Source organism: Thamnophis elegans, chromosome 3, assembly GCF_009769535.1.
Source record: "Thamnophis elegans isolate rThaEle1 chromosome 3, rThaEle1.pri, whole genome shotgun sequence".
Taxonomy (NCBI): domain Eukaryota; kingdom Metazoa; phylum Chordata; class Lepidosauria; order Squamata; family Colubridae; genus Thamnophis; species Thamnophis elegans.
Window position 1 is genome coordinate 136,861,344 of NC_045543.1, and position 13,703 is coordinate 136,875,046.

The window sequence follows — 13,703 nt, forward strand, 5'->3', positions numbered from 1 at the left end:
TTTTCTTGCATTTTATGTCTCTTCCGTTCTCAAGTTTTTGTTTATGAAGACATTTGAAAGCCTCAGTTGTCTTGGATACTCGAGCAAATTAAAATCTCACCCTCTACAACCTCTGCATACCAGTCATGTATCTCCAGCTCCTCCTTCAGCAGAGGAGGGTCATAGGACAAGATGTTGTCAAGAAGATGAATTCTCCAGCGACCACCTCCATAAATATATCACCGTCTGGAAAAAAATGTCCTTGAATCTTTATGCATGCTTTTATTTTTGAAACAAGCATTATTAAAAGTCCTTATCATCCTGGTGCTGGAAAATGTAGACCAGTGAACATTTTATACATGAAATCACCCTCATGTGCAATATGTGGATTGCCCAGTTCTCCTTCAAACTGTATTACAAATTCAACCAAAAGTGTCTGCATGTAGGAAAGCATGTGTGTATTAAACAAAGTTGAATATAACATGAAAAGATTTGAACTTTCTGAGAGCTACATGCAACGGAATTTCATTTTAATGTATGCCGATAAGTGTATATTCAAATAAACTTATTCTAAGTTCTAAACCAGTGATGGGCAATCTTTTTGGCGTGGTGTGTCAAAAATCGGCAAAAAATCGAGCATAACTCGCGTTGTGTGTCACTTCGACAAAAACATAATTTTGCGCAATTTATAGTTTAAACTACAAAAATGTATAATTGCAATATATAATTGTATTTAATAAACCAAAAACAAATTATTTAACATATCTGCTTAGTAACTTCTTTGTTCATCAGTCGATTTTGTATGTTGCCCTTGATATTATTGAACTTGTTTGGGGTGCCGTGAACCAGGGCTGTGGAGTCGGCTGCTTCCAGCTCCACATCCTCATCAACATGCCGCTCCAGCCCACCCCTGCTATGAATATTCCTAGTGATGCGAGGGCAAAGAATATGAATATTCATAGCAGGGGCGGGCCGGAGCGGCATGTTGATGAGGACGTGGAGCTGGAAGCAGCAGACTCCACAGCCCTGCTGTGAACTGAGATAAGTGTGGTGCGGTCGTAACCGACAGTCCCAGGAGTAGACTCTCTGTGCCGGCCTGACTGGAGAGAGGCGCGCACTGTTCCCGCGCTCCTCTCCTGCGGGTCCTCCCTCACCGCGCTGGTGACGCGTGTGTGCACGGCGCGCACGCCTTACCAGCAGCCCCTGCGCTCAAAAAGGGGTGGCGGCGATACAGTAAGTGAGTGTGGGTGGGCGGGGAGATCACACGTCCTGCCCCCCCCCGTTCCTCCAGCACAGATTCTTTCATCCTCGGCGGCCGTGCAGGAGCCAAGGATGAATCGCATGAAATCCTGTGTGTGTCACCCCAAATGGCTATGCGTGTCAGCACTGACACGCGTGTCATAGGTTCGCCATCACTGTTCTAAACTCACATAAGGTTCAAAAAGTTCAGCGATTTTCAATATTCTGAATTAAATCAATGCCACTCAGATTATCTTCCTTGCATAATTTGTAAGGGCATCAAGTCCATATGTGTATTGAAAAAAAATCCCTTCTCACTCTTATAGATAACTGCAGAGTTGGTATTTAGCCAGTTCTGACAGGTTCTGGAGAACCAGTAGTGGAAATTTTGAGAGTGGGGAGGGAATGGGGATTTTGCAGTATCCTTCCCCTGCCATGCCCACAAAGCCACGCCCACAGAACTGGTAGTAAAAAAAATTTGAATCCCACCACTGGGTGGTTGGTGTCTTCTTCTATCTCTGGTCCTCTTCCAGAGGCCTGGGAGTTTGAGAGTTGTGTGAAAGATCTTAACTATTCCTAGCACTTTTCTCAATAGAGAGCAATGATGTTGTTTCTGTGATCAGTTGGAGCCCCTCTCCTGGCTTAGGAGTCACAGCCTCAAGTATTCCTCCCTACCATCATTGGGACTTCTTTGGCCTTTACTTTCCACATCCTCTTTAGTTCCTCCTTCAGGTCCCAGTTCTTCTCCAGCTTCTCATACTTCTTCTTCCTGATGTTACTGCCACTTGGCATCATTATATCAGTCACCACCATTGGCTTCTACTGCCAGGGTAATGATTTAAGAGCTGACCAGCTGCTACCATGATGTAATGCTAGGAATGAGCCAGTAAGGTTGTTGGGCTGATATAACTTTAAGAGCCTGTAATAAGACGTGACCCTGTTCGGGCATATATCTCTCTGTGTGTTTCTATGCTGTAATTGCTGATTGCTGTTTGTTTGAAATCTGACTAAAGTATTTGTATGTATATATTCTTTGTAGATAAAACCACTATTTAAATAACTGTTTACTGTATTTGCTCCTGGATTGTCTCACATTGTGACACTGTACATACTCTGACATCTACTATTTGCCTACTACCACGATACTTGATTGATTGGCCAATACCTACCAGTCTATCTGGATCTTGAAGTCCCGTAGGATCTTAGCTCTCTTTTGTGGGCTCTCCCATTTGGACTTAAGAGGGTCTAGCCCATATTCTGTACAGATGTTCCTGTACACAATGCCAGCTACTTAGTTGTGCTTTTCAATGTATTCTGTACCTGCTGGCATCTTCCACCCTGCCACTATGTTTTGGACTGTCTCTGCATAGCCTGCTCCTTTGGTCCTGTCTAGTGTGGTAGAGCCTTACTTTTATGCATCTGGTGTTTAGTGCTTGTTCTTGTGCTGCTATGATCAGTGTCTCAGTCCTAACATGATGGAAAACCTACCATATTTTTTGGAGTATAAGAAACATCGGAGTATAAGATGCACCAAGATTTTGAAGAGGTAAATTAAAAAAAAAGTTTTTGCACTCTGTAGACCTCCCAAAAATGGCCTGTTTTTCACAAAAATGGTAAAAAAGGGGGCATTTATAGCCTTTAGCAGGCTTATAGAGTGCTTATGGGGGCTGTGGGGGCAAGAAAGAGCAAAAACCGGCCTTTTTTTTGCTCATTTTTGCCCTCCCCAGCCGCCTGGAGCACTCTGGAAGCCTCCTAAAGGTTATGCATGGCCATTTTTGCAAAGGGGGTCGGGTTTCAGGAGGCAAAAAAAAATGCTATATTCAGTGTATAGGACGCACCCAGATTTTCAGCCTCTTTTTTGAGGGAAAAAGGTGCATCTTATACTCCGAAAAATACAGTTCATTACCTTGAGATCTTTAGTGGAAAGATGGGATAGATAAATATTAATTAAAATAAAACATAGGAGCATGGTTATAGCTCAAGGGGAAAGCGAGCTCATTACGCTTTGTTCAATTCAACCCTCCTTCAATTTTATTCTTTCACAAGTGTTAGAATTTCCCAAATTTTGTTTTGTTGCAGATGTAAAAAGTTAATCCCTGCTTCTCTTCCCCACAAAGGAACTCAGATTGCAAGACTGACACCTGATCTGAATCAGAGCAAAATGCCTTTCATCTCCAATCATTATCCCAGCAGGATCCCTCCTTCAATTACCCATCTCATCATTACCTATGCATGGAGTTGATGCATGAAGAAAAATGTTCTTTTCTCCTCCTTCCGTCCCCTGCCCACCCCATATGACCTCTGCTGACATCGGCAAGTCAAGTCAGAGAAACCTCCGTGCGCTGACCCAGGAACGCTTGGATAGGAAGGAACCCAAATGATTTAATGTAATGTCTCTATCTTTGGACTCGCCAATTACGAGAAATACCAATAATCAGCAGCCTGTTAAATTGGGACTTTTAATAAGATGTTAAAGTAGGAGGCAGCCTCTTAGTTTCTCTTCGCTGCTCTCATTCCTGAACAGCCAAGCGCAATTTTTACAAATGGTGATTGCTAAGATCTGGAGGACTCTCAAAAAAAAAAAAAAAAGATAGAGAGGGGAAAATGTGATTTATAGTCCAATGCCGTATCATGCATAAAACATCTTGGCTATTTTTAAAAGCATATATTTCTTTTTTGGTGTTTACTTTGTCTAACATCCAACTTTTAGTTAGAATTTATTTTTGTTTATTTTATTTTATTTTATTTTAGTTTAGTTTAGTTTAATTTAGTCTATCTAGTCTAGTCTAGTCTAGTCTAGTCTAGTCTAGGGTCAGGGTTCCAAATAGCAACTAAAATTAAATCAGAGTCTGAGGCAAAGGATTCCTCAAAGTTCCAATTTATTAAAAGAGCCATGTTGGCACATTTGGGAAAATCCGAATCTGAAAGCTTCCAGGTTTTCCCACCCAGTTGAAAGTTCAAGATCTTGCCCCCACACCCACAAGTCCATCACATGGTTCAATCTTCCACTGCCACACTGGCAGCTTCCACCCATCCAGCTCCGGCCAGGTGCAGAGACAAAGATGACCTTGACTTTCTAAGAGGAATGTTATTATGGCTATGTATCACGCAAATCCATATAACCCCCCTTGCATTTTCCCACAATATAAAATAGACAGTAGAAAGCGTGGCACACCTGAAGTCCAAAAGAAAAGATGGCTTGCAGGCATGACAGTCTAGTCTAGTCTAGTCTAATGGTTAAGGTGCCAAGCTAGAAAGCAGGAGATTATGAGTTCAAGTCCTGCCTTAGGCATGAAAACCAACAGGATGACTTTTGGTCAGTCACTCTCTCTCTCAGCACAACCCACCTCACAGGGTCATTGTTATGGGAAAAGTAGGAAGAAGAAAGTGGATTGGACTTGTTCGCCGCCTTGAGCTATTTGTAAAATTAAAGGTGGGATAGAAATACAAACAAACAAACAAACAAACATTCTATTTTAGATGCTGGTGGTTGCAATTAGATGGTCTTTCAGCCATAACAGTTATAGAAAGGAAGGAAATATGTGCGATTCAGGCTGGAACGCTGCACATTTTCTGCAAAAGGCTTCCTACTATTTTGTTTGGTATGTTTGTATTTTATATTATGAATTATGGCAACGTGCCACGAAGAGTCAGACATGACTCAATGATTGAAAAACAACACCCATATGAGAAGGAAAGAGATGGGAAGAAATAGCCATCTCATGGATGGTTAAAAAGTGCAATCAGAGGTGATTGCTGTGGGACAGAGGTATGAATCAGATATGGCATTCAGCCAGTTCTGACAGGTTCTGGAGAACCGGTAGTGCAAATTTTAAGTAGTTCAGAGAACCGGCAAATAGGCTGGCCCCGCCCCTGCTGCCTCCCAGCTTCCCAGCTGATCTTCTTTTCTTGCCCTGAACAGGAGAACGGAACTGGAACGCAGGTTAGTGGGGTGGAGAGAAATGGAAATTTTACAGTATCCTTCCCCTGCCACGCCCACCAAGCCATGCCTACCAAGCCACATCACGCCTACCCAGCCACACCCACAGAACCGGTAGTAAAAAAATTTAAATCCCACCACTGGTATGAATGTGCAATATGCAATGCTGATAGTCCTTCCCTTCCTTCTTTGAATTCTCCAGCTTTTGTGCTTGAGTCATGCTGTGTTGTATGTGCCCATCAAGAGGGAACCAAGATCAAGGTCTAAGGTGAATGTCCCAAGGTATTTTTTCAAGAGGCAACTGGAATTTATTGTCTTTCTTTGAAGAGGTTTCGCTTCTCATCCAAGAAGCTTCTTCAGCTGTGACTGAATGGTGGGGAATGGAAGAATTTATGCTCCTTGCAGACAGCTGGTCATGTGCATTCTTTAAAGAGAGTCGTTGAGGCCACTTGGAAATTAACTCTGTCCTCAGGGTCACCCAGTGGTGGGTTGCTAATCCCGTTCCAACCGGTTCGGTTAGAACGGGGCCAGCGGCGTCCTCGTGCACGTGCGCAGTTCACGCATGCATCTTAGCGCCTGCGTGATGCTCCAGCTGCTCGCAGAGACTTGCGCAGGCACTGTATGTGCCATCCAGATGCTCGCAGAGAATCGCGCAGGCGCTGTATGTGCCATGCGCCTGCGTGGAAGCGCAGAAGCCTTCAAAGACCGGTAAGGAGCGCGGGCCCTTTGCTGTTCCTGGAAGTTACTTACTTCCGGGTTCGCCGACCAACCGGTTCGCGGGGACTGCCGCGAAACGGTTGAAACCCACCCCTAGGGTCACCTGACTAATGCAAATGGGTGTCAGCCTGAGGAGACAACAAACCTCCAAGTGGCCTCAATAACTCTCTTCAAAGAATGCAAATGACCAGCTGTCTGCAAGCATAAATCAGAGCTGAAGCAGCTTCTTGGATGAGAAGTGAAATGTCTTCAAAGAAAAAGAAGAAAGTCCAGTTGCCTCTTGAAAAAGCACTTTTGGGACAACTATGACCTGGATGCCTGAGAGTCTTCATAGATGTCTAAGGTGGATGAAAAATGTGGTTGAAGCAACAGAGTTCATTCTTTCAGACAGTTGCATATAGAACGGACCTTCTACTTCTATCTAAGCAGTTTCATAAACACTTTTGCAAGAGGGAAAATAAACTTAAGGAGCTTTCAAAAGCTTGTAGAGAACTTCCACTACTCTTATCTTGCCCAGTTCAATTTTTCCCACAGATGTCGCATTTAAGAAGCTTCTGCATTTATTTCAACTTTCATTTTGTATAAATTTTCACTGGCAATTCTGGGTGATTTTCCTCCTCTTTCAAATACATCCACATACATCCTCTGAAAGCGGTAATCTGATTGCTTCCATTCTGGGCTATTTTATAAACAGCTAATGTCTCACAAATTAGATAAAATCAGACTCACAGTCTTTATTGAGAGAAAATATGTTTGACTCAATGACTCCCTGTATTTTGTCATTCATAACTCTGAAATACATCAAACATATTTTAAAATTGTGTAGATGATGCTATTGCCTCTAAATGATACCATCTAGTATTAGATTGTAACAATTCAGGGACCAAAACCATCCATCCAGTGTATGAAATATTAAAGTGTATGTAATTTATTGTAATAGCTTCGCTAGAATGATAGCCTTAAAAGTAAAACTTTTGAGAACAAGTAAATGTATCAAAAGCAATTTAATACGTACTGTCAGCTATACACCGTTGATGGAAATAACATAGAAAAATGTAAATTAAAAAAGGGAATATATGTTTTGCAAACTATGGGACACAGCTCTGGCACATAACTCAAATGTACAATCTCCAAACAAGAGTACAAATGTCTAGAATATGCGTACTACTTCAGGAGAAGATTAAAAGATTATAGAGGGTAAGATATATTTAAAGCAATTTATAACCTACTAGCTGGATACCTCTGCTTCGCTACGAAACCATGTGATCGGGTCAGGCCGCAGGCTGAATGAGCCACATGCTGGCCATGCCCATATAAGGCAACTGGCAGTTGGAACAGAGTTCCTTTCAGGTGGGAAGGGGAAGTAGAACGTAGAACATCTAAGTCCTTAGCATCTACTTGTTAATATAATACTATATAAGAAATACTGATGATCTGATGGTCATTTCAAAAAATCCTTCCTTAGCGAGCACTTAGAAGCCAAGAGAAACATACATGCCAAATTTCAAGTTTGTAGGCTTTACAGTTCTGGAGACTCCATGATGATATATGAGTGGTATTTTGCTTTTATATATATAAATTCCTTTTTAATAGACTGCAACATTTGGAGTAATGCATATTTTTTAACAAAGCTCTTATTTCATTTTGTATATTGAATTTAGAATAAATATAAACCCAACCAATTTTTACCCTTCCTTAAATATTAATATCTGTTTTGTACCTCTTTGATTTGCAGTTTTTAATTTTATTGTACTGTATATTAAAAGATGCTAGCTGCTCTGAGAAATTTATTAAAGAACAGGCTATACATCATTCTACTAAATGAAATATAAATAAATTATGTTTCTCTGAAGAGGGATTTGATAATTATTTCCCCTCTATAGAAAACTATTCTATTTAATACTTAACAACAACAACAAAAAAGATACCGGTTTATAGTTTTAACTTCATGCAACTTTCTCTTTGGAACTTAAAATACATTTTGAAATGTATTTCTTCTTCCAACAAGAAACTATGGTTAGTTATAGAAAGAAGCCAAATGGAAATTACTTCAAGGAATAATGAATCAAATCTCATCCTTCACTCTCTCCTAAACTCTTGACATTTGTCAAATACTTTACACCAGGCGTTCAACCTTGGCAACTTTAAGACTTATGAACCTCAACTCCTAGAATTCTCCAACCAGCATGAAGGCTGGGGAATTCTGGGAGTTGAGGTCCACAAGTCTTAAAGTTGCCAAGGTAGGACACCCCTTTATTACACCTTCTTTCTCCAACCTTGATGCCTTCCCAGTGTATGGTTTTCAAACCTCAGAATTCTTTGACATACCAATGCCTGTTGCTAAATTCTTGAACTTTACATATTCAGAGGATAACCAAATTGAGAGAGGATGATTGTACGGAGACCAGAGCATACCAAATTGTTGCTATCTGTCTTCTATATCAGGGTGTTAAACTCACATCATCATGGCAGCATCACATGACATATTGGGACTTTCCCCCCCTTTGCTAAACCAGCCATGGGTGTGGCCAGCCTGTGACACATTCAGCCCATGGGCCAGGAGTTTTACAGACCTGTTCTATACCATTGTGCAGGAAATGCTCAACCGAAAACTCCATAAATTTATGGGATATGGGATGAAGAGATATTTGCTTAACCTTAGACAGAGCGAAGAGTTATTATATGTATTTATACCTTTTGCGATGAAGGTTGGAAGTCACTTTTTTCTATTTTCTTTTTTCTTCATTATATTTTTCTTTTCTTCTTTTTCTTTTTGCCTGCACTTTTATTTTTTCTTTCAGGAGTGGGCTGCTGCAGGTTGCACGGGTTCGAGCAAACTTCTAGCTAAGGATGTGACGAGTTTGGTGAACCCGCAAATCCCAACCTTGGCTGACCCCGCCCACTCATCCCCACCTGCCATGTCCCTCCCATCCCACCCCTCCCAGGAGTCTCCAAGCATCCCATTTGGGATGCGAGATAAATACAGGGCCTGCATGGAGGCTTGGGGAGGGTGAAAAATGGAACTTCCAGAAATTCCAGACGTCCAGAAATGGGCCCATTTTCAGCCTCCAGAGGGCCTCTGGAGATTGGGGAGGCCATTTTCCCTTTCCTGGAGGCTCAAGAAAAGCTTCCGGAGGCCAGAGATGGTGGAAACACCCCCCCCTCACTGTGGGCCAACTAGGCCATGCCCACCATGGCCACGCCCATACAGCAACCAGGCAGAGAACCTGTTTTTTAAAAAATTTTGAAACCAACCACTGCTTTCTTTCCATTCTATTTTTCCCCTCTAAGTTTAGTATTCTTTTTTTTTTTACTATTGTGGTAAAATTCTACTATACAGAAACATAGAGAGAGAAGATGAAAGGGAGAAGATTTTTAAAAAGTCCAAGAGAAGGTGGAAAATCAGGCTCAAATTAATAGGGTGGAATTTAACAGACATACATTTAAATTCAGTAGAACTCAACCCATAAACACTGCCCGTCAACCTGTTCCGTGTTGTTTGCTCAAACCTTTCAACTTGCTCATTATTTATTGTACATTGACTTTTTAAAAAAATCTTGTATTGATAGCTCTTCAGATTTGATCTGCAGTCAGATGGTTCTGAAATCAAATAAATAACTCAATATAACAGATGGAGGGTGATCAAACTTGGTGGGATCCTGTCTGTCAGAGCCACATATTTCTCTATGTTTGCCGTAATAACATCAGGGGTTCCATTAGAGTTTTATACATATAATTACCTTAATATTCATAATGTATACATGCTGTACATAAACATTCTGCCTAGGAGTCTCAATTTTTCTAGCATTGCTGCTTATTAAACAGAAGGAGAAGGTACATTTGCACACAGCTCCAACAATTGCAGCCTTTCGTAAAAATTCACCAACGCGTTCTTTTCCCCCCAGTGCTTCAGTATCTATCTATATGGCTGTTTCATCCGAAATTGTCTATTGCTTATTGTGACTGCAGTACTAATACGAGTGCTTGATCACTTTTTAGACTCCTCACCTATCATCCTGTTTCCACTTGTCCCCGGCTTGATATATTTTTGAAGCTTGCAGAAAAGGCATAAAAGTAACACTTTTTACACACATACACACAGACAAAAATAAACTGTCAAAACAAAGTTCTGAAACCAATCTAACTAAGTTCCATGAGCTATAAAGTTAGAAGGAGGTAGAAAGCAGTAGAGGAAGTGCATTTTCCATTTTAGAAAAGTTTTATTTTTCCTGAGTCTGAATTAATCTGTAAACAAAGTTAATTCCTAGCTTCAAAGGATGCCTCTTATTTTTGAAGATCGTAAACATGCATCTAAGAGTACAGAGCAAGAAAGGGATGATTGGAGACATTTAAGACAAAGAGGAATATCACAAATATATTACCGTGGCAATAATGTCATGTCTAATTTTGCAGGGGGGAGGGGGGGAAACAAATGTTTGAACAAAAGAAGAAAAAGATTTTTTTAACATCCTTATATTTATTTAAAATTACATTTTTCCTCAAGGCAAGATTTCTTGAGGCTAATTACTCCAGACAGCTATCAAAAAATTAACATTTCTCTAAGTGCAGCAGGCTAACAGCAAATATTGTAATTTCTAAGGCTTGTCTCTTAAGTTGTTTGTTATGAAGCTTTATTATAAAAACACAAGAAGTGGGTGCTAGATATGATTATAGACAAATCTTGTCTCTTGTTATTAATAATGATCAGTAAGATATTTTCAGGGAACCTACCAGCAAGCTAGGAAAACAACAACCTCTCCATACTTTTTTGTCACCTATGAACTTTTGTTCTGATTCTACAGTACATCTTGGCATTTATTCTTAATTCCAGGTTACATTTGCATAGGATTTTGCAATCTTATGAGAAGACTAAATTACAAACAAGTTATAAATTGTCAGGCATAACATGCAGATCCTTATCTCCCATTCCCTAGAGAGAAAGCAAAGCATATATTCTATCATCTGAATAATGTATTTTGCCTCAAAGGATGTATATCACCCAAAATACAGGTCACCCTATTATTTTCAAACATCAGAAAAATCACCAACATTCCAAACCATGTAAAAAAGAAGAAATCACAGATATTTTTTTGAGAAAGCTGGAATCTACTGGTGATCTCTGGACCATACCATCCCAGCAACAATGGATGTTGAGGAATCTATCCCAACATCTACCAGAAGGATAAACTATCTGGCTATTTAAAACATCATCATTGGCAAGACAAAAACACATCTGGATAGGCTTTGAGACTTCATACTTAATCCAAATGACTATATTATATCCCTACTCAGTTTAAAATAGCTACTTTTAGCTACCATTAGGGATAACAACACAACCACACAAAGAGGAGACCCAAACCTGGCCATATTTGCCTCCACATTTACAATGACAACTTCATTACAGGTCCATACAACGTCACCTACAATGTTATTTCTTTTGGATTCTTATCCTCTGATGCATGTCATCATGTCATAGAGCCGAGGTGGCGCAGTGGTTAGGGTGCAGTACTGCAGGCTACTTCAGCTGACTGCAGTTCTGCAGTTCGGCTGTTCTAATCTCACCGGCTCAAGGTTGACTCAGCCTTCCATCCTTCCGAGGTGGGTAAAATGAGGACCCGGATTGTTGGGGGCGATATGCTGACTCTGTAAACCGCTTAGAGAGGGCTGAAAGCCCTATGAAGCGGTATATAAGTCTAACTGCTATTGCTATTGCTATCATGCCAACGATGTCCTTCCAAATTCTACAGGGAACAAACTAGCCAGACTTTGCAACAACAGGGGTAGAAATTTGTCTGCCACATTCACAATCAGTTACAAAAGTTGGCCACCAAATGCCATTCTATTTTTTTTTTAAATCAAATCCATTCCAGCATACTTGAGCAGGGAAAGTGGATTTTTTTTGTCCTTTCAATTTGCAAACTGGTAGTAACACTCAGTCCCCAGGAGTCCACGAGAGCTTCTTCTCAGTCTCAACTATTACATACACTCATTAGCTTCCCTCCACTTTCCCATCAAGCCTTTTCCCATCTTTTAACTCATGTAATAGCATATATCCTCTTGCAAGTGATCAAATGGGCTGTTCATGAAACCTTATAGCAATAGTACACCCACTTATATACCACTTCATAGTGCTTGTTAGCACTCCGGTATGCAAGGTCCGTGTATTGCCCTCCCAACAATCTAGGTATCCATTTTACTGACCTCAGAAGGAAGGAAGGCTGAGCCAACCTTGAGCCGGTCAGGATCAAACTCCAGAGTGTGGGCAATTAGCCTGTGATACTGTACTCAAACTACTGCGCCACCATGGCTCTTCAATAAATGAGGTTTATGCCTCAATAAAGTTGACCAGCTTGGAAGGTGTTACCAGATTCCACATATTCTAACTTTGCAAATGAAAGAAACCTTAAAAAATATATAATTCCAGCTTCAAACAAGCCATAAAATATCTTCTCATTCCAACCTCAATCCTTACCTGCTACTGAAACTTTGGCTGTTCGACTGATGATGGCGCCAGTTCCTTCTAACGATGCTTCACATTGATAAAGGCCTTCATCGGGTTTATGATGTCTGGAATGGACAATATTTTGTATCAAAAGAGATCCATTGGAAAACTGTTGTCTTCTCTCATCCACTGCCAAGTTTAAAAAGACGCCATCCTTTTTCCATTTGATTACAGGAAATCCTTGATCTGATTCCGCTGTACAGTTCAACAAAACATTAGTTCCCCGTGTGGTGACGGCATCTGAAGGTTCAATCAGGAAGTGCAATGTTGTAAATCCCATAATCTGTGCACCTGTTGGGATGAACAGCCAAAAATAATCTAATTAATCATATGCCAGGAAAGCCTTGTTTCTGCAAGATTAATATAATGTTGGAAACATTATATATGTATTTATGTGTGTATGTGTGTATGTATGTGTGTGTGTGTGTGTATATATATGTATGTATGTATACTACTCCACCTCCTCAACTGAAAACAACTCTGTTCCAACTGCCAGTTGCCTCACATTACGTTACCTCAGTTCAAACTGGCAGATATTCCACTCCTTCATTGAGGAACTGTCTGAGGCTTCTTACAGTACTAAACATCGATACCTCATCAAAATGTCTATGCCTTCCACCTATGGAATTGCTTCCGGACAGAAGGTGATGGGAGCAATATTCCCTTTATCTGTTTCAATCACCGACCACCACTGAGCCAACAGATTGTGCACCAAATTTCTCCTGCAAAGCCCGATCACATAGTTTTGTCGCGAAGCACGGGTATCCAGCTATATATGTATGTATGTATGTATGTATGTATGTATGCATGCATGTATGTATGTATGTATACACACACACACACATACATGTACACATTTACAAAATTACATTTAATGTTCCAGCTCAGGTAAAAAAAAACCTGTACATTTGAAGAATATACATATTAATTCTGTCCCCCCCCTTCACGGCTCTTAACACATGGCAAGACAGGCAAACTTAAAAGGAAGTCTTTCTTTATCAGTTTTCACTTCAAATTGGCTTCGAGCCCAGAAATAACATAAATACAATTCTCCGATAAGAATGCAAAACAAAAGACTCTTACAAGCACTGCAGTTCTTCCACAGTCTTCACAGATCAGGTTTACATGAAACACCAAAGCACTTATCCAAGTGTAACAGACATAAATCACAATTAATAAGCAAGCAATGTTGTACAAACAAGGAACACTCAAAGGAACGACGTTGACTCCAGCGACTGGGGCATGGCAGCATCCGTCCTTTTATCTCCAAACTTCCTCCGACAACCCCCAGTTGCATACTAAATCTTGTATCCCGAAAAGACTCTC

The 13,703-nt window shown here is 40.6% G+C and overlaps 1 protein-coding gene across 1 annotated transcript in view; it reads right to left on the reverse strand.

The window, feature by feature from the left end:
- The window catches only part of DCC (DCC netrin 1 receptor), a 774,549-nt gene extending 761,585 nt beyond the window's left edge, over positions 1–12,964 (reverse strand). Inside the window, exons 1-2 of the mRNA XM_032213902.1 lie at positions 12,958–12,964; positions 12,348–12,668 (exon numbers count right to left, since the gene is read on the reverse strand). Coding sequence (XP_032069793.1) covers positions 12,348–12,668; positions 12,958–12,964 — 328 coding nt within the window. The remainder of the gene's footprint in view (positions 1–12,347; positions 12,669–12,957) is intronic.
- Positions 12,965–13,703: the final 739 nt, after the last annotated feature.